The 21,147-nt window shown below is 34.1% G+C and overlaps 1 protein-coding gene across 1 annotated transcript; it reads left to right on the forward strand.

The window, feature by feature from the left end:
* The first annotated feature begins 240 nt into the window (after positions 1–240).
* On the forward strand, positions 241–19,731 carry LOC129234924 (uncharacterized). The gene is made up of 3 exons (XM_054868752.1): positions 241–724; positions 2,551–2,674; positions 19,488–19,731. The coding sequence occupies exons 1-3, from the start codon at positions 241–243 to the stop codon at positions 19,729–19,731; spliced, it is 852 nt and encodes a 283-aa protein (XP_054724727.1).
* Positions 19,732–21,147: the final 1,416 nt, after the last annotated feature.

Consider the following 21,147-nt stretch of genomic DNA (forward strand, 5'->3'; position numbering starts at 1 on the left):
TGTGAAAAACAAGTCATCAAATCCAATTCAATTCGGAGGGCATTTAGAAAGATCCTGAACTACTCAAACACTCCTAATAAAAATTTAACATCAGATTGAACTTTGCTTTTAAATGATCTTGCTTCATGGTAACAAGGTACAATGTTTTTGTATCAATAAAATCGTCTTCCTGAACATTACCACATTTGAGGTGTCACGAGATGTGATACAAACGACAAAGATAACTAAAGCTGCATAACAATGCAGTACAAATTGTGCAAACCCCGCCTCATACCAGCAGGCCATGCCCTAAAATCCGAACTCTACCAGCCATGCAGCGTGGTACATATTGAGCTTGTTACTTCGTGGCCTGTGACAGCTCTTTGGATTCTTCTGTCTTGGTTAGTGTCTACAGTTGCCACTACTGCTTATGTCCACCCTGAGTGGTTCGTCAAAGAACATGAGCATGCTGATGGACAAATTCTGGAATATGACAGAAAAGGACTAGTGTCCACACTTGGCATGGTGTCGGTCTGTTATCACCAGGACGCCAACGAACTGGAATGTCACAACTTTGGCGAAGATTTTCCCACTGGAGCTTGGCAAACCTCATATGTTTTGTTCGGAAGTGGGTGTGTTCTGCTTACATGGTGTTCCATTCTGGCCTTTTGCAACGTATGGATCGTAGGGAGGAGAAACAGGCAGTTGGTGGCAGTGATGGTTGGAAGAATACAACTGGTAGCCGGTAAGTACCAATATGTTCTTTGTGTCATCTGCCTGCTTCCCATTAAATTTCTTAGATTAGTATTTCATTAAGATTAGCCTACTAGAAAACAATTTGAGAAAAAGCTAAATATTAAGATGGCTGTTTGCTGTGCCCGGAAAATTCTGCACCTCAGACTGACAGTTTTTTCAGTGCAATAGTAACATTTTTGCAATAAGACATGTTACTTTCCTTTAAGCACTGAGAAGTAATTTTTTCTGATGCCAAAAAATTTCACTGGCTCCGAAGATTTTCCAGTTTTTATCGGTTTCTGATGACTTGCTTATTCCTTTTAAAGATATTTAAAAATTTTATTTGAATTCGTTATTACCGAGTGCGAAGACCCCCGCCCCCCTTTTTTTAGCGCAGAAAGATGAAGTTGAAGATCTGTTGGTATAAACCAAGTGTGGTGAAGACTTGGAAACTTTTTAGTGGGACGATTTCTTCAACTAATTAAAAAAGACACATGCAGAAGTGACGCCATAATGTCGCGACCATTTGTGATTAACTTGGTAATAGTTTGTAAAAGTAAGAGGCCAAACCCAATGCCGACTTATGGCCTTAGCGATATTTGGTTAGACTTCCATAACTATTAGGTGCAGGTAACTCAAATGCTCCTTTCATTAACTGTAAAGCACTTTCCTATTTCATTGTTTTACTCTTTATACATTCCATTAAGTAATTGATAGTAAAATTGTAAACTTCAGACTCCAAAAAAAAAAGCTTTGTATTTTAAAAATGAGTTTCGCTGTAGTCACTAAACTTCATACTACCACAAATAAGAGTATGTATCATTCTTTATATCAATTACACTATGCTTTTATACTAGAAAATATAGGTTAACAGTATGTTTCTAACAGCATTCTGGGCGCTGTTGCATCAGAACGAAAATAATTCCGCCCCGGGCGCCATTAGATTCATTCAGCGTGATGTAACCCTACCTTCCTTTGGAGATAAAGATGAGACGTAATTAATGGCGGGAAAAAAGGGAAGAACGTATTTCCTTTTCCGCAAGCATTTGTCCTTTGGCCAAAACAAATCATCGGGGACATTAGGGTCAAGGGGAGGAGGACCACGGACGGCCCCCTCTTCTCGGCACTACCAGAAATTAAAACGAAACATTAACTGACCGGGCTAATGGGTTCGGATCGAGAGAACATAATGAGAGGCTATATAGGCAGACATATTTGCCCATAAACCGGAAAGTTCATAGGATTGTAATAATCATTTCTACCATCACTGAGAGGATTTATGAAATTCTTATAACAAAAAGCAGTTTCAGAATGCTGTAAAACAAGCCCATAATGTTTCTTTCGCACTGACTAATTTCATCTTCATTCAATGAAATGTAACGTTCTATTTCCAGTCCCTTAATGCCAGTCCAATACTTACATAACATCTACTTATCTTTTGGGGAGTTGGGAAATTATTTATTACTTTAGTTTTTAATTTATTACAACCAAATGATAAAACCTCGTGCAAGATAGTTTTAGAGTGGGTAACAAAACACTCTAAATTGCTTTTATTGGTCCAAAACAGTTTGAATCTGCGAGAAAATATTTACTTAAATACATTTTTAATTTCTTTTGCTTATTTTAAAGCGATTTCTTTTACGCGAGTAGAAAAATTCAAATATAAACCAATTCCCCCCTCTCCAGTAAAGTACTTTGTATTATACGTATCTAATCTGTATACTCCATCCTTATATCATAAATACACACTCATTCTTTCACTTATCATTCTGCTTAGTTTGTTCTGTATTTATGTATTTTCTCGATTTCGGTATATGTTTCCTCTTATTCATAAATTCATCATGATCGCGATTACTCGTATTACGTACTTCATTACCATTCTTTCCAGTATAGTGCAAGTTTACTGTGGTCCTAAATGGCCGCCGCTGCAGACTCTGTCGTACTTGTCCTCCAGGATCCGGTTCTGATTTGTTGCGGTATACGAAGACAGTTGCAGTCAAACAATTAGTCATAAGTTTTAATAATTGCCATATCTGAGCGCATTTCACCAACAAAGCACTTAAAGAAATGACTCCGAAGAAGATTTTTTTCCCCCGTTCTTTTATTTTCTTTGAACTATTCGAGAAAATAATTCTTCCATGGAAGAACTCCTGGGAATTTCTCGAATCGTTTTTGCACCGATTTATTTGTTTGCGAGAAACTTCATTAATTCATTTTTAAGTGCTGTTTTTTTTTCTTTTTTTTTTTTTTTGATTGTTCCAACGCGAGTGCACTAATAACCTGCTAATAGATACTGTCATAAATATTCACTCTGTATTGTTGAATTTAATTGCACACTCTCCAGTAATTTGTTCTTTTTTTTTCAGATAGTTAAAAGAAAGCTTTTGGGTTTTGATAAAGTTGCCACTTTACTTACTTAAATATCTATGAAAAAGATCATTTAATTGTGAGATCAGGTTTCAGGAAAATATTTCATGAAATTTCGAAAACTATTTGATGATGTTAATTAAAATATCGAAGTTAACTTTTTACACACAAACCTTATTAAATATCATATTTATTTGTTTAAGCATCAGTTTAATCACAAGACACATAATACATCAAATAAAATTTCCCCCTTTCTTTTATAATTTACTGTTATTAACGTTCTTTTTACTTATTTAAAAAATGCATACAATTACTTATCAATCAATATAATAATCTCTTTATACTGTATACTTATCAATACATTATGTGTTCGCTTTTTAATTTATGAAATAACTGTTACATATTTTTATGCATTTGTTTATTCTTTTCTTATTCATCAATAAATTGTGGAAACAATACTACCTATTAGTTGTTTTGTTTTTAACAACAATTCTTCATAAGTATACCGTACCTGTTTAATGATGCATTTATTGTTTTCAGCTTAAATAAAAACATCCCTTAATTAACCTTTATTAATAAATTAAAGATTACTTAAGTACTTAAAGCATCTGCCTTTTCGTTCATTCGTACTTCTATTCCCTGTTATGTGTTATAAGTCCATACATTTATGCATTACGTTATTCATTTATTTAATTATTTGATAATGCACTCTTTCATTATCTATGGAATCCCTGCCTTAGTTTTCGAACAATACTGTAGTTAAGTAAGAAAAAACAACGCCAAAAAAAGCACAAATTGCCAATTACAGCAGACACGTGTTTCGGCGTTACAGGGAACGCTTTTTTCAATGCAAAAAGTAATGAGCTTATATATGAAAAGACCCATAAGCTCATTACTTTTTGCATTGAAAAAGGCGTTCCCTGTAACGCCGAAAACACGTTTCTGGTGTAATTGGCAATTTGTGCTTTTTTTGACGTTTTTTTCTTGCTTTATTGTTCAGCACAAAGGTATTTATTTATCTTAATACTGTAGTTAGTTGACTTACGTTAAAAATTGCTTTTTCGTAGTCATTAACTTAATTTAATCAAATAGTGAGCAAACAACTTATAGCACAAAGCGCTAGACATAAGTAAGTAAGAAATGAGTTTGTTTGTTAAAGGTATAACTCATGCCTTTAATTTGGAATGTAATGACGTATCATATCGTATTGTTTCTTGTTTGAGAAGAATAAAAAATTATAAGTAATTGTTTGTTCGTTAAGAAGTAGTGAAATATCAAGGTGTAATGAAAACTGGTAAACAAAACTTTTTTTTATTCAATCAAAATCTCCAATAGATCTTCAAACTGCAGAGGACTCTAGGTATTTGACAATTCTCATTTCTTTTGGAGGCACTTTTTAACGGGAAGGAAATTTTTCCTCATTAGATACGTATTGACTTTATCACCTTTCCAATGATAATTCTTTATTATCATGAATATATGCAATTTAATCTTAATTCTTCATGGGCTGCTTCATCGTGGATTCGTTTAATTTATGACTTAATTTCACTCTTCTTCTTGAAGCAACTATTTTCTGTAGGTAAGATTCATACATTAGATATTAAGGCTGTTTCACGTAACACTAGGACGGCCGAAATTCCGCTATACCTAGAAAGGCCGGAACGGTCAAAATGGCCGATCTTTAAAATAAACTCTAAATCTTGTATAAAAATGTATCTGTCAAAAAAAAAAGCAATTTACGTTCGTTCTGATATTAATTAGATGTCATACAGTTTAACTTAAAACATTTAGATAAAACAAATAAAAAATATGTTTCAAACATCTTTCATATGCGCTTAGCTCAAATCCATTGGAGGAAATTTGACTTACTCAGTTAGAAAACAAGAAAAGTTCTAAACTTTTGCGCAAGCAAATATTTCTTTGAAAAACAAATGACAGAAGGTCAAAGACTTAATAACACTACTTTTTTCTGCCTTTCGTATGGAATTATCCTACAAAAATCAAACAAAGGAAACTTCAGGTCATTTTGACCGCTGTATACTCAAAGTAGAGTCGAAAATTGCATAGAAACAAAACAAGATAAATGAATGAACTTTTTATAGAAGATGTTTATCAATATTTAGACAAAACCATAGCATATCAAAGGAATAAATTAATCAAAACCAAAAAACATTTGAGCGCATTTCAAATTCTTTTCCGGTAAAAATGACCGGTCTGGTCGTTCTAGCGTTAAATGAACTCATGTATTGAATTTTCTGTTGTTTTTCTTTTTTTTCACACTCGAAATGCTTAAAAGTCTATAAAGTTAATAAGTCATAAACAATTAATGCAAGTAAAAAACATTTTACAACATTTAAAGAAATTCATAAAACAATTTATAATATTGGTTTCATTTTCAGCATTTAGGAAGTTACATTTTGAAATTCGAATATCTATTAATCATTTAAACTTGAAGTAAAACATCTTAGATAAACGAATTGAAAAAGCTAATTAGAAATCCTCATACCAACTAAAAAGTTGTAAAAATATTATCTCAATTGTTAAAACAGTTCCTCTTTGTCATGAAATATTCATTTACTTTATCAATTAATTCCTATCTGTTCATTAAAATTGATAAACAACAGAGGCAATATCATTGGGTTGACTTCGAGTCCGAATAAATTACTTGAAACCATTTATATCCAAGAGAGAACTGCAAACGGCGTAACAACAAACACATAAGCTTAATTAAAGGTTAAAAATATATCGGAAGTCAGTTCGCTGGAAAACTAATTGCTTTACATAAACGAAAACAAACGATTCTCTCGTCGACTTCGATTTTTTTCCCACCACAAGAAATAAATAGCTCCGCCAATAGCAAATGCGATTTATATTAAAAATCATCGTCTGGTTATTGACTTGAGAAACCATTTTTCTTTTGAGTTTTTCCTGGAGAAAAAAGTTTAATTGCTTTGGTTTAAAGTGAATTGCTATAAAACATAAATAATCGTTATAATGTTTTGCGTGAAACATATTTTTAATGAATATGCTTCGTGATGATATGATTAAAAGATGATTTTGAAAGTTTTGAGAATCAAACATCCATTGAAATTTTGAAGTCAATTTCTTACTGTTCATAGTATACAAGAAACTTCCTTGATTTTCAAAGTTAATTTCGCATTTAAATCAGGAAATATGTATCTGTGACGAAAAAATGCGATAGAGGGAATGTTGTCGAATGAGTTGTGAGAAAATTATGTACGTACTTGATGAAACACGTTATTTAATTACGGCAAGTAAGATTTTACAACGCTCAGTATGTAGTCCAGTAACAGACAGTTGTAAGTTTGGATTTAAATGATAAGAATTTTAGACGAGTGAAACTGATGTTGCTGCGACCCATGAATATGATGCAACCATCTAGTGTTATCAGAGTGAATTTTATGAGCCAGTGGGTATTTATAAAGCAATGGTGGAAGGTTATGAACAGCCACCACGAGGTCTACCGGTGTTTCATGTTCATTTGAATTTAATAAGGTTTTAGGTCTAAAAATAAAGAAATTTTGCACATTTTGAAGAGAAAAGAGGAATTTTGTCCATTACTCATCAGTTTCTCATCCTGTCTGTTATTGGGTATCATCAGAATTTTCGGTATCTGTTACTGAGGGCTAGAACCTTTTTTTCCAAATTGAGCAAATAAAACAGAATGAACACCTTCAGAGGATCCAGAAACAGCCAAACGTTAGATGAGATGTAGTTGCATGAGCGAAAAATAGTTTTCAAAGACTAAATACATTAAAAGGCTCAGAAAATTGAGTTGACCTGAGAGCGATGTCTTAAGAATGTATGATACTGAAGCCGTTACCCCATACTGCGTTGAAAAAACTACTTGTCATAAAACCGGTATTCGTTCCCTTTTTTTTTTCATTAATTTCAATATTTTCGTTTAAAGTTATAAATGAAAAAAAACCACCAGTTGAGTTTGACTTTGAATTGAAATAAATCACTAGAAGCCATTTACGTCAAAACAAGGGAATAAGCAATGCGTTATTGAGTAGTTGAGTATAACTAAAGGTCGATAACATGTCCAAAGTTGTCTGACTATAGACTGATTGTCTAATCCGTCGATTTTTTCCCCCCGATAAATTGCTCTGTCGACAAGAATGAATTTTATTAAGACAGAGTATGTATTGAATTGAGAAATCGTTTTGCTTCGTGTTTTCAAGGAAAGGAAACTGTACTAAAAATTGCAAGTTTTCAAGCAAAAATACTTCAAAAGATGCTGCCGTCTACACAATTATAAATTAAACATTTATGTCTCTTCATTCTTTATTTAAAAAAAAATTATTATTTTACCTATAAAAATATGGTTTTAATTTAGAAGTTCAAGAGTTCAATGTGAGGTTCAAGAGAATTTGTGGCTTATTGGTTACACTAGTCTAGAAAAAAACTTTTCTTTCGTTACATGGAGGAAAATACCTGATGTTAGTGTAAAATAATGTGCCGAATTCAAATAAGTTAACAGTTTTTTTTCCATCACTCACAGATTTTTGTAACACTACACTGATGTTTGAATGAAATGCGCATATTCACTGAAGTAGATAGCATGGTTAATACTAAAAAAATGTTCAAAAACTTCGCTACTCTTCGCTTCTTTCTGTATTTGGCATCAGGAACATAACTATGTATTAAGTGTTTGGTATTAATCAGCAAGAATTTACTCACTTGGACAATGGGTGACCCTCCAAAGCTTTACATTAATAATATTAATATTAACGTAATAAGAAATTCTGGTTTTAAGTATTCAAATTCAGCACTAGTGTTACAAAGTCTTGAAATGGTCTAATTTAATATGAAAAACCAGTAGAATAATAGGACATTTTTTTATACATATATATTCCTGTTGCCATTGTTATCCCATTCTCAGAGAAAACTGCATTGTGTAAAACCCAAGCAGTTAATAAAATTTAACTAAATTTTAGGCCATAAATACTTGTCGCATGATATGTGTTGTGCTAAATTTCATTAAAAAAAAATCTCCGTATGTTTCCTTTATTTTTACTGAATATGCTAGTGATACCGAAAACACAAAAGGCAACATGTTTCAATCATGCAATAGTATAGCTTTTAAAATAGTTTAGAGAGAGATAATACCAAGTCTCATCTGTTTGATATTAAAGTACGAACATATTCATTATTTGTCAATACTATTACAGTATACTAAAACATTTTCCTTGGAGTAAAAATTTGTAAATTCTTTATGTTTGCATTCAAATATAAAAATACGGAAAATGGTTCAGTTCAGGTAGCTTATATCACGAAAACGTAGCGATTACACAAGAACTATGGGTGATGAAAAAATTCTGATTGGATATTGGAAATCAGTGCCAAAAATTACCCTAAAAACACTATAAATGTTTCATTACAAAATCTTTGTTTACCAGTGTTAACTAAGAAGAGGATATATTTTTCAATCCCTTATTAGAGAATTTGTATAAAATATCTTATCCAAACTTGGAACAAAAAAAAAAAAGCAAAATTGAAATTAATAAAAAAAAAACGAGAACCACGCCCTACAGTCGTCTGGACATAGCAAATAAATTGACAGACGAACAAACAAATGCGGTATATTTCGTATACAAGGTTGTCGGACAAAAATGAAAACATATGAAGAAAGGGCTGATTGGTGAAAATCCTTTTCTTACATAAAAGTATATAAATACATAAAAGGAAGAAATATAAGTTATCGTTGTTGTGTGAGTTGTAGTTAACTGTAGGAGTAGCAGATATTTCTTCCCAGTTCTAACAGATTTCTTAAAACAGAAAGCCTTTCATCTCCGTGCTATCTTGTTAAAAAATATATGTATTTGTTTTTATTGTCATGAAATTTTAAATCTCATTAAAAATTAAGTAACTTGTGAGTGATATTTATCTTACTGCTATTATATATGTGAATGCTTGTATGTTTGCTACTCTTTCACGTAAAAACTACTGAATGGATTTTAATGATTCTTTACAAAAATATAGCATATGCATCAGAATAACACATGGGGTACTTTTCGTCCTGTAATGGGGGGCAAAACCTCCTATAGGGGACAATTTTCATATAACTTTTCTAATATGGGGGTGAAAAAGTACTTGCATGTATTAACATTACATGTACATGGAAAGCTTTGATGTTCTACTGAAGATGGCAGTTGTTAGAAATTTCTAAGGAAAATAAAAAAAACGAGTTATAAGCTTTTTATTTCCATGTTCAAAGACTTTCCTCAACCCAATACAGTATTTAGTGTATCATCTCAACTTCCTGGTGATAGCTAGAATTGTTGTAATGTTGAATATTTTTGTTTTTCGTCTGACTGTTCAAGGCTTTATTCAAGTCAAATCTTAAAGTAAGACTTTCGCACAAGATTGGCAAATATTAAATGGCTGATTATTTTAACACTAGAAACTCTCCCCTCATAGTATGACGGGTGAAGATTTGCTTTTACATTTGAACGCAGAAATTGCCTGTTTAGTGATATTTTGGTAGTTTGTTTTAACCCTAACTCCAGTGGATTAATCCTTAACTCCAGTAGATAGCGGTCATTGTTGACCATTTTTACGTTTCGTTATTCTCCTAAAATGAGTCTTACCAGTAAAACAGTTAAGTCACCGGATCGAGTTCAGCCTTGTCACAATGATGCCTTTCCCTGCATGTTTAACTCTATCAAATCATATTATTCCTATTCTTATTCAGAGTCACAACTGACTTCAACTGTATTTATGTCGAGGACTGCATACTAAGTGCCTTGCCTCCATTATTTTATATACCGATAGATGGCAGCACCATCACCGGATCGAACAGTTAATGAGAATTTAGAACTAGTACAGGAGCTAATAGCTACCTGGTGCTAGCACCTCCAGAGGTATCGTTTCACTTGGAGGACATTGAGTCCACGAGCATATTTAACGTCGCCCAGTCCCCTTTAATGACGACGGTATGTCTTCGACCAGCGAGGATCGAACCCGAGACCCTCCGGCCCCGAGTCCAATGCCTTACCGATCAGGCTACCACGGCCCAAATCATATTATCAAATTATCATTTCATGGCGCGAGTTTCATTGTTGAAGCACGCTAATCAACTTCTTTCATTGTTGAAGCACGTGGGTTACTCGGTCATTGGCTATTATTTATATGAGGATTACATGGTTTAAACCATTGCTTCTCAGCCTGTGGTCTGCGAACCACTAGAGGTAACCACTACAGCAATTTTCATGCGGACTGCAAACAGCTATTAACAATGCGAACTCTATTGTTTTTACTTTCTTCTATATCTAATATATAGAAGAAAGTATTGGATTCGTGCAAATTTTCGAATTTCGAATTTTGACGGATTCGAACGTTTTGAGGTGTGCTGAGTCCATTTCGACTATTTTTGGAAAATGTCTGTCTGTCTGTGTGTGTGTGTATGTATGTGTGTGTGTGTGTGTGTGTGTGTATGTATGTGTGTCACGTCTGTGTGTGACCAGTTTTTTGTGGCCGCTCTACAACAAAAACTACCGCATGAAATCGAACGAAATTTGGTACACATATGTGCCTCTATGTGAACTTGTGCCCATTAGTTTTTGGCGCGAATTCCTCCAAGGGGGGTGGAGCAATGGGACGTTTTTCGAGTTACGCGTGCTTGCTATTCCTCAGGAAGTTACTGGCGGAATCAAACAAAATTTGGTCCATATGTTGGTACTAACAGGAACAGGTGCTGATTCAATTTTGGTGTCAATAACTCAAACGGGGGTTGAGCTATAGAACGTTTTTTGTCGTCAATTGTGACTGCTGTATCTCAAGAAATAATGAACGGAATGAAAGAAAAATTTATCGGCAAGTAGCCCTTAGTGGGTATAAAAACTGATTTTATTTTTGTGTCAACAGCTAAAAAGGGGGGTAGCGCAATCACCCGTTCTTTTTTTCCATTTTGAGTGTCCTATCTCAAGAAGTAATGCTACGTTCTGGTTGAAATTTAGAATATATGTGAATCCATATGTAAACAGGCTTTGGTTCTATTTTGACGCCAATTGCTCCAAGAGGTGTTGATTTTTTTTTTTTTTTTTTTTTTTTTTGCGAATAAAAATATTTTTATTAATGCAACAATAAGAAAGATAAATCGTAATAGATTGTCGTTTGCGTATTTCTCGTGATTTTAATTGTATGGAAATGGTAGGAAATATTATCTCAATGATTTAAAATTTTTAACTGTTGCCATCTTATGTTTGTTAACAAATAAAATATTTGTAATTCATTCAAGCAAGGCTTTTAAAATAACTTTCAGTTTTCGCTCTTTTGCTTTGCTTTTAAAATAATTCAGACATTGGGATGGTAGTCAAGTTTTTGCATGTGTAATTTTGTTTTTGTTGGGAATATTGCTTCCTCGTCAAGCATGGGGAGGGATCAGAAAAAAAAAGAAAAATATAGAAGAAAGTTTCGTGATGGCCACAACATACTAGTTATTGTTGTAACTAAATTTATTAAGAAACCTTTTGGATTCATCTCATTTCACCTAACAGAATTGCTCTTAAAATATTGTTTCTGTCGTATGTAGCCTGCTTAAGATTTGGCAGGGTACCAAGTGGTTTTCTGTAGTGAAATAGTTGAGAAACCACTGGTCTAAGCAACTGAATCATTCCTAAAATTTCCAGTTATAAACACAATTGAATATTTCCTACTTTGGGGAAACTAAATCATCATTCTGTTGTTGTTATCGTGTTCATAGCTAATAAACACTGAGGATATGGAGGGCCATTGCCTCGAGAGCTTGTATTCCCTTTTATTTACATGTAAGCGAACAGAAGATTTGTAGCACAAAGAGCGGAAATAACACCTAGAGTATCAGTTGAAATCGAAACTAGGACCTCGAAGGGATCTAAAGCGAAGCTTCCATTTCAGTGTCACGGATGTCCCTTCATTTCCTCTAATCAACTTCTTTAAATAAACAAATTGTTTTCAAATTGAATTGCTTGTTTTTTGTTTTAAAAAAACTGCATGATTAAAAAACGCGATTTTAAATGACATTTGCTTAGCAGACCCAACAGCTCAAAAATAAATGGATTGAAAGAAAATAACTGGTTTTAAAACAAAGTCAACTTAATGAATTTCTTGAACGATGAAATGATGTTTCAGAATAGCGATTAATAACCGGGCAGCTTTAATCGATAGAAAAGCAAGAAGATGAAATGGCGATCTTTACTTTGATGTCGTATAATTTTATTTATTTTTTATTCCGCTGCCATCTTTTTGAAAGCTCTCTATTTATTATTAAAGTTTTTCTGCGACAGTCATCTTCGACTGCTGCGGATGAAAATAAATTTTCAATCGGAACGCCTGGAATAATTGGAGGAGTTTGGAGAAATATTGGGGGACATTCGATGTCATAAATATCTCGATTTTTCATTTCCGCTCTAGATGTTGACGGTCGTTAGTTACGTTTTCGGAACTAAATGGTTGGAAAATTGCTCGTGATTGTTCGGTTACGAATTCCTCTTTTTAATGAACGGATCTTCTTTTTTTTAATTCTTAAAAGTGAAATACTTTTAAAGCGCTTGACTTTCTTGGAAACAGAGAAAAAGGAAAAATATTTCGTGGTTAGAATGAAAATGGGGCAAGTCATCATAACATATTTTCAAGTAATTGCCAGTTTTGTAAAAAGCATCAACGAAAACAATCAGGAATTCGTAAATTTTAATTTCAAAAGGAATATGTGTACTTACTTTTATTTCTCTTAGACATTAATGCTTGTGAAAAGTTATTTGTAACTTACTTTAAAGAAACTATAATTTAAGACACTTAAGCTATTGTCATTCCAAAAACTTATGATAGGTTCACTGTGAGTCTAACAAATGCTGTTACTGTTATTGAGTGATCCCTGGCAGAAAATTCTGGCCGCTGGTCCAATCAGTGGCCCGAGAACTGACCCATGTCACCCATTCTTACGTGACAGCAGTTTTGGTAGTGGTCAATTTTCGAGTGCTCTCGGTGGACTTTTTTTTTTTTTTTTGAGCAATCACGATTGCTTATTGTTTTTATTTGCCTGTTTTGATGTCACATGATTTTATTTTCCCGCCAGCACCCTCTGCAGCATCATCGTCGACCGGCTGCCTTACGATGCTGCTCCTATAGCGAAAACCGTTTCCAGGTTGCGTCAATATCCTACATTTACACGTATACATACACGCACGTACACGCGCACACACACAAACATATACACACATACATACACCTACACATACACAAACACATACACACACACAAACATATACACACATACATACACCTACACACACATACACATGCACACACAAACACATACACACACTCAAACACATACACACCATACATACAAATACCTACACACAACTACCCACACACTCATACCTGCACACAGGCACAAACACACGTGCCTACACGCACATACACATACCCCCTACACACAAACACACATAGCCCCCACACACATAAACACACATGCCTACCTACACACACGCACACACTCATGATTGCGAAAAACATAATTTGAATTCAAGAGGTCATTTTTTTCTTTTTTGCGCAGTTGTTGCACTTAATACAGGAACCCAATTCAATGTTTAACAAAATTCATAAAATATTTGAACTGCTTGGGGCAAGAATGCCACATTATGAGAATTTTTCAGTAGGCCAATTTCCAACCTATTAAAAATTTTTGTAGAATTTTTCAAAGGTGTTACAATATTAGATACTCTGCAATACTAACACCAGATATGTTTTTATCCAAATGACATAATCCATTGTCATGTTTATTTCAATGTAAGTTATCTTCTTTACTAATAATAAAGCTGAAAGTCTCTCTGTCCGGAGGATGTCTGGATGTCTGTAGGATATCTGTAGGATGTCTGTAGGATGTCTGTGACGCGCATAGCGCCTATACCGTTCGGCCGATTTTCATGAAATTTGGCACAAAGTTAGTATTTAGCATGGGGGTGTGCACCTCGAAGCGATTTTTCGAAAATTCGATTTTGTTCTTTTTCTATTCCAATTTTAAGGAAAAAAAATATCATAAGATGGACGAGTAAATTACGAAATTATCATAACGTGGAACCGTAACATGGGCACAAGCCAATTGGCGAGATACGAAATGATCATAACGTGGAACCGTAACGTGGGCACAAGCCAATTGGCGGGAAAATTCACTACACATCATTTGTAAATATACAGGCGAACCAAAAGATCTTTTAATTTGCTATTACGGGCGAAGCCGTGCGGGTACCACTAGTTACTAATAATAAAGCTGAATGTCTCTCTGTCCGGAGGATGTCTGGATGTGTGTAGGTTATCTGTAGGATGTCTGTGACGCGCATAGCGCGTAAACCGTTCGGCCGATTTTCATGAAATTTGGCACGAAGTTAGTATGTAGCATGAAGGTGTGCACCTCGAAGCGATTTTTCGAAAATTCGATGTGGTTCTTTTTTTATTCCAATTTTAAGGAAAAAAACTATCATAAATTACGAAATTATCATAACGTGTAACCGTAACATGGGCACAAGCCAATTGGCGAGATACGAAATTATCATAACGTGTAACCGTAACATGAGTACAAGCCAATTGACGAGAAAATTCACAATACATTATTTGTAAATACAGGCGAACCAAAAGACCTTTTAATTTTTCTATTACGGGCGAAGCCGTGCGGGTACCACTAGTGAGAAATAAAAACTTTGATCAAAAAGTGACTCCTTTTGGCTTGTCCCATTTCTGCACCCAGCCCTTCATTTGACCTATACCACTATCAATATAAACAATAATTCTAACCCATCCATGTGCCTCTTATTGGGCCCAATAAGTTTTAAATGCTATCCACTGAAGATTAAAAGCCAAGATTTCTCAATATTAAAGCTTTTAATTCGCAGAAGTTGTAATGAAAATGTTTAAATATACCTTTTCAAATGAGAGGACGTATCCCCCTCCCCTCTCCAGTTTTTTATTTTTGCAACGGTGAGTTTAAAAAGAACAAGACTTACCAAAAGTGCTTTTTGAGCTGTTGTGCTATCCGCAATTAAATTTCACCCGAAATCTAGTTGTATTTCTTTACTCAAACTGCATTTTTTTTTTAAATTAGGATCCATGTTTTTTATAAAATCAATAGCCCAAAAGTTTAGTTAAGAGTAATTGAAATGAAAATCAGTTAAAATTAATTTATTTTATACTCGTACTTCATACATTAAAAACCACTGAATGAAGGATAACTGCCGAAATAAGTAAAGTACACAATATGCATAAACATAATTATCTCAATTAAATGCATTTTTCTCTTGTCTGGTTTTAGTCTGATAATAAAGATTGTAAACAAGTTAGCAAAAAATTAAAAATAAGGAACGGAGAAAAGGAGAAAAAAAGTCAAATGCCTATGTAGTATTTATCATTTTTATATTAAATATTTCCTCCATCGAAAAGTTGCTTTTTTTCTTTCTCTCTCTCTCTATTTCTCGTCTGGTTTTTATGGACCCAGTAATCAGTTCCATGAATAGAATTTTAGATAATTAGGGTCAACGTACTGAATCACTTGCTTGAAATCATCCATTTTCATCTTGATGGTGAAGATTTTTCTTCTGCATACAGCGGTTGAAGATGGTTACTCAGCTGACTGTACTGCTGAGCGTTTATTTTATTTATTTGATTATTTATTTATTTATTTTTGATGACCAAAGGTGGACTTTTGAGGCTTTGACCACCCCTTTTCGGTGGAACTCAAACGTCATGAATGCTGGAAGTTTTTTTTTTCTTATATATTCCGTTTAACCCCTTTATCCCCGAGTTTTCATTTGAAAGGCAAAGTTGCTTAAATAACGGAGTCGAGGAGTTTTTACCGGTTTCAATAAATTCGACGATGAGTTTTAATGTAATCTCGTGCATACTGCCTTGGGCAGGTAAACGGCAGCATCTGCAGTAATGATTTGGATTCATTCCTAACAATAAGGAAATGTTGGAATTAGACATGCTTCACGCTTTTTTTTTTTTAGCAGAAACCAAATAAGCAAGCTTGTACAACAAAGCTAACGTATAACGGATGACAAAAATGCGGGGGAAAATTGCAGTTACTGCTTCTTACCAGCCCACAGCAGTGTCAGCGATGATACTTCACATGATGCTTAAACTCAATCATCAGTATTTAACTTTCATTTCAGTACCCAAACTCCTCATGTACTTTCATACGAAGTAGCGCACAATTTTTCGCACTAGTGTGCGAAAGAAGTTACATGAAAGTAAGAAAACTTTTTAAAATATCTACTAAAATCTCGGAAATTCCACTTTTACATGCATGCCTTAATGGTGTGGGTTGATAAGTATTACAGAAACTATACGTCCATAGCATCCATTAACCAGCAGAGAGGTATTTTTCGATACAGAGCCATTGTGGAAGATATCTACTTCTATTTAGGGCTTTTAGGTGTAGACCCCTCTCATTTGTGCATTGAGAAAGAGGTTAACATAAAAAGGTCCCACTAGTTTCATAATTCAGAGTAAGATAAAAATGCCATAGCAACCTTTCTAGCTTCATATTTATAATTATAAATTAATATTTTGAAATAATAAATTTAAATAAATAAATATTTAACAATACTAATAACAATTAACAAAAAAATTACAAACTAATTATAGGAAAGTAATAATTATATATTCATAAAGGGTTCCCAGGCCTGTTCACATTGCTCACTAGGGGCACATGTCCAACAGATCCTAAAAACATCCATGACACAAAAGTTGATTCAATTACGTGGATACTTTTACGTTGAGAAATTGAAAATGTGTTTTGAAAAATAAAGAAATGAAAAGAATTGTTCACATGTGCCCCCTTTTCCCCTACGTAAAATTATTAATGTTATAAAAACTGTATCACACAGTGAATTGAGCATAATAATTTCTTTGTGTAATTATTTCAATCACAAAACCGGCAAAAAGTGACACAAGTCTCATCTTTACACCAAGGTCTTCAGTTTAAGGTTTTGGTTTTATCAACTAAAAAGAAGTCTTTTTTCTGAGCAATTACGATTGCTTATTGCTCTCACTTGACTGTTTTCGACAGTCCTTTGATTTTTCCCACCGCCACCCTCCGCACCATCACCGTCGACGGGCTCCTCACGATGCTGCACCTCTAGCGAAAGCCGTCTCCAGGCGCATACATGCACAACTACACATACGCACGCACACACACATAAACGCATACACACACATACACCTACAGACATACACAAACACATACACACACGCATACATACAGACACCCACACATACACACACAAAAACACAACTGCCCACACATTCATGCCTGCACACAGACGCAAACACATATGCCTACACACACATACACATACCCCCCCCCACCGACACAAACAAACATGCCTACACACACATACACATAACCCGTACACACAAACACATACCCCCACGCACAAACACACACTCCTACATACACACACTCGTGATTCCGAAAAACATAATTTGAATTCAAGATGTCAAAATTCAAATTATTAAATTTTTTTTCTTTTTTGTTTTTGTTTTTGTGTGTGAATGTATCACATTATGCCATATAAATGACGTGACATGTCCATTTCTATTGCGTGAAGAGTTTTCATTGCCCTTTTCGATAATAAAGTAACGTCATTATCAAGTCGATTGAAGAAATGATTGATTAGTGTGGTCATCCCGTGGTTTCAATAAGATTCTGTCAATATTATTTTGCTATTCGTATGGAACGACATTATCATCAATATTTTCCATTTATTGAAGAGATTCATCATCATGTCGATTATGTGAACTGACGTCATCATCATTTTTCCCGCTTGAAAAATAGTTGATGAACGGACCACAATTCTATGACGTCAGTTCATCATATTTAAAGAAATGAGTTGTTTCGTGTAGCTTGAATGAAATGACCTCTTATTTTTTACTATAACATCAACACACACCATATACACTGACATGTATGATCCAATACAGTAGGAAGGCGAAGGAATTTTTTTATATCGACTGAGTGAAGTGAAATCATCAAATGCATCGTTTGAAACTTATTCTAACCAAACAAGATTTGGCAAAAATGAAGTTTTTAGATAAATTATTTTTCAAAAGCTAGCGAAGGGAGAGAAAATCTGAGTATTAAATTAGTACATAATAAAATTTTCAAAAAATAAAGAGGGGATACTAAACTCAAAACTTGTCAAGGTTATTTATTCTGGAAACATCCTTTTGTTTGCTTTCAAAATGTCAATATCGAAATCCGAAGCGTTCTTTCGTAACTGTCAAACAGAGAAATAAATGTCCCTATTCCATTGTGTAATGTCATCAGACGAAATATAAACATTCCAAACAGTCAAAGCACGATCTAATTAAGTTTAACTATATCTCGCTTCTTAAAACCGTTTTCAAACGGCCATGACTGGAGGGCATTTTTTGAGAAGATCATTCTTCGAAGATCCTCTGAACCAACAATAGAACAGCTAAAAAATAGCTACGTCACCGGAAAATTCGAATTAAATATTCAATTTCATATCTTGGTTAAAGTTTGTTGATATTAACACCTTTAGCACCTGGAAGGTAACTAGCAAAAATATTATGAAAATAACAGAAATATTAATGGTAGATTAGCAGCAAAATGTAGTAACAAACTATTAACACAACTCTTACGAAAAATGCTGTTATGTGTGCTGAATCTCTTTTTATATTTATTTATATTAAAGACGAAATGAACTAAGGAAAATTAAGTTATAAAAACATTCGAAGCCAAAAAGCATATTAATAATAAGGAGAAGTAAAATGACACAACGCAATAAAAAGCGCAAATGAAAATGATAAAAGGGGAAAATTTACAATTTACTTTATTCACTCCTGCTTTAAATTACATCGGTTCATTTTGCCTCTCTTCTTTAACTTCAAAGTTTTCAACGATGTTTAAAATTATATTTTAAATTTTGTTATTAGAGGAAGTGTTATAAATACGGGCCACCTACTGAAAATGAGGGAAGGGGGTTGTTCACAGTCGCAAAAATGGTACCGAATGAATCAACAGGAAGAAGCAAAAGCGCAGTGAGCAAATAACCTTCATAGCTAAAGCACGTGGATTGTCAGGAACTGTTTTATAAGAAACACTCGCTTTTCAAAAACTCAAAACTTTTCGAAGCTTGTACAATTTAATTTATATCTTTCTAATTTATACAGTGAAGCAAATGGTTTTTATCTTAAAACAAAGTAGATTATATTGGCTTTCTTTCAGTGTACTTGATTTAAAATATTTGCTTGTTTAGTAATGGCTTAATGCACCATAAACTTAAATTACTGCGTGGTCCAAAACCGGGCTAGCCCATTTTCAGACCACGCTGTTTTCGATACTTGAAAGTTTTGACATAAAATATAATGACTTAAATTAGTCCATATGAAATATCTCCAATCCCCACTGTTGCAAAGAAAAAAGAACAATTGTGGCCGCAAGAGCGCCAAGACTTGCATCATCACTGGATCACGACTAAAGACGAACTGGCGAAAACTGTGGATCATGCATTGAACAACAGTCGGAAAATTGTGAGCGGGGAATCAGTTGCCTGTGGAAAGAGAAAACATTCAAAATCTTCAAGTCAAGCCAACAAGTCAAAGAGGAAATCCCAACGACAGTAGTCAGACTCGAAAAGAAACCACACTGATCTTCCTACCTGATGGCAACGACAAGGATGACGACTCGGTGTCTCTTGTTTTTGATACATCTGATGATGGCAATATAGTATGCATTATTTACGACAGATTCTTTTCAGGTGACAGTACAGGAGAATTGTGGATTATATGCTGCAAGGCTAAACATCCAAATGTGTGGGATGTAAAAAAAAAAGATTTACTACATTTGTAACTTCCGCAACTAAAAAATGAAATAAATGATTTATATTTTCCATAAAAATATCTATTTTCCCTCTAATATCTATTTAATAAAATGTTTGAAATAAAATTTCATGCTTTTTATTTATTTCTTAAGAGATAAAATAGTTTTTCCTCGAGTGGCCCGTTTTTGAACCACCTCTTGAAAATCATGATTTTAACTTTTTTCGTAACCATGAAGTTTCAAAGCACTTAAAACTGGTGTAATGGTCTTTAAACCCTAAGATCACTTTCATGAATGCTTTTAAGAGTTATTGGCACTAAAATTATCCTTTTAGCGTGAACAGGTAAATCAGAAGGTAGAAAATGAAAGTGGTGGCCCGTTTTTGGACCACTTCCTCTAGTTAAAATATTGTAGATCGCATTTGTATCAGCTATTACATTTTTGTTTCTTTGCAACATTATTGTGCAACCATTTTCAATCATTTCCGCAATTAGCGGGAAATGAAAAATGAATAGTACATGGTAATTCGTTTCTTGCGTATGAGGTTGCTTATGTGCTAAGTACATTATGATGCTAGTGTTAGACTTTCATTCGTTGATATACATCTTTACTGGAAAATTAAAAAAGGTAAAGTGAAAATATGAATACTGAAAAGATGGGCAGTTCATTTAAATCGAGTCGACTAGTTAGTTCACTCTTTACCAAGGACGGATACTTGAGGGACCCTGCACCCGACAATATTTCCAAATTGAAGTTCGTAAAAGTTTCTAAAAGTCAATTTCAGACGGCCTTAAGTGGGCCGGCTGGTGTCAGACGGGCTCGGACCTAAACTACAAGGCAGAATTCAGGCAGACTAGGTCTTAAAGTGTTAAAGACGCGATTGTAAACTTTTCGGGTAACGAACGTTAAGGAAAAGAGTAGGTTCAATGATTTTCTTGCAGTGATTTTTCGAATTTGAAGTACCGAAAAAGCGCGATTTAGACGACCTTCGATCACGTTAAGGGGAGGGTGTTTCGAAACATTCCCTCAGAACTGCTACGAAATTGAAGTTTTAAAACACAATTTTAGAATATTTCTTTCAACCGAAAAGGATAGGAATAGGTTTCTAAACTTCCTTTAATCAATCTCTGTTTTAGTTGTGTTTTGTGTTAAACAGAAGTTACATTCACCCTCCTCCCTCCCAGCCAGGGGCGTGCACAGAAATTGAGGCCCGTCACAAA

The sequence above is a fragment of the Uloborus diversus genome, chromosome 1, assembly GCF_026930045.1.
Source record: "Uloborus diversus isolate 005 chromosome 1, Udiv.v.3.1, whole genome shotgun sequence".
NCBI lineage: Eukaryota > Metazoa > Arthropoda > Arachnida > Araneae > Uloboridae > Uloborus > Uloborus diversus.

Bases quoted from the DNA above. Each gene is read 5' to 3' on its own strand.
- LOC129234924 (XM_054868752.1), top strand. From the start codon at position 241: ATGCAGTACAAATTGTGCAAACCCCGCCTCATACCAGCAGGCCATGCC. The intron at 725-2,550 runs GTAAGTACCAAT...TTATTCATAAAT, and splicing joins AAGAATACAACTGGTAGCCG to TCATCATGATCGCGATTACT. The intron at 2,675-19,487 runs GTTCTGATTTGT...GACTTAAATTAG, and splicing joins TACTTGTCCTCCAGGATCCG to TCCATATGAAATATCTCCAA.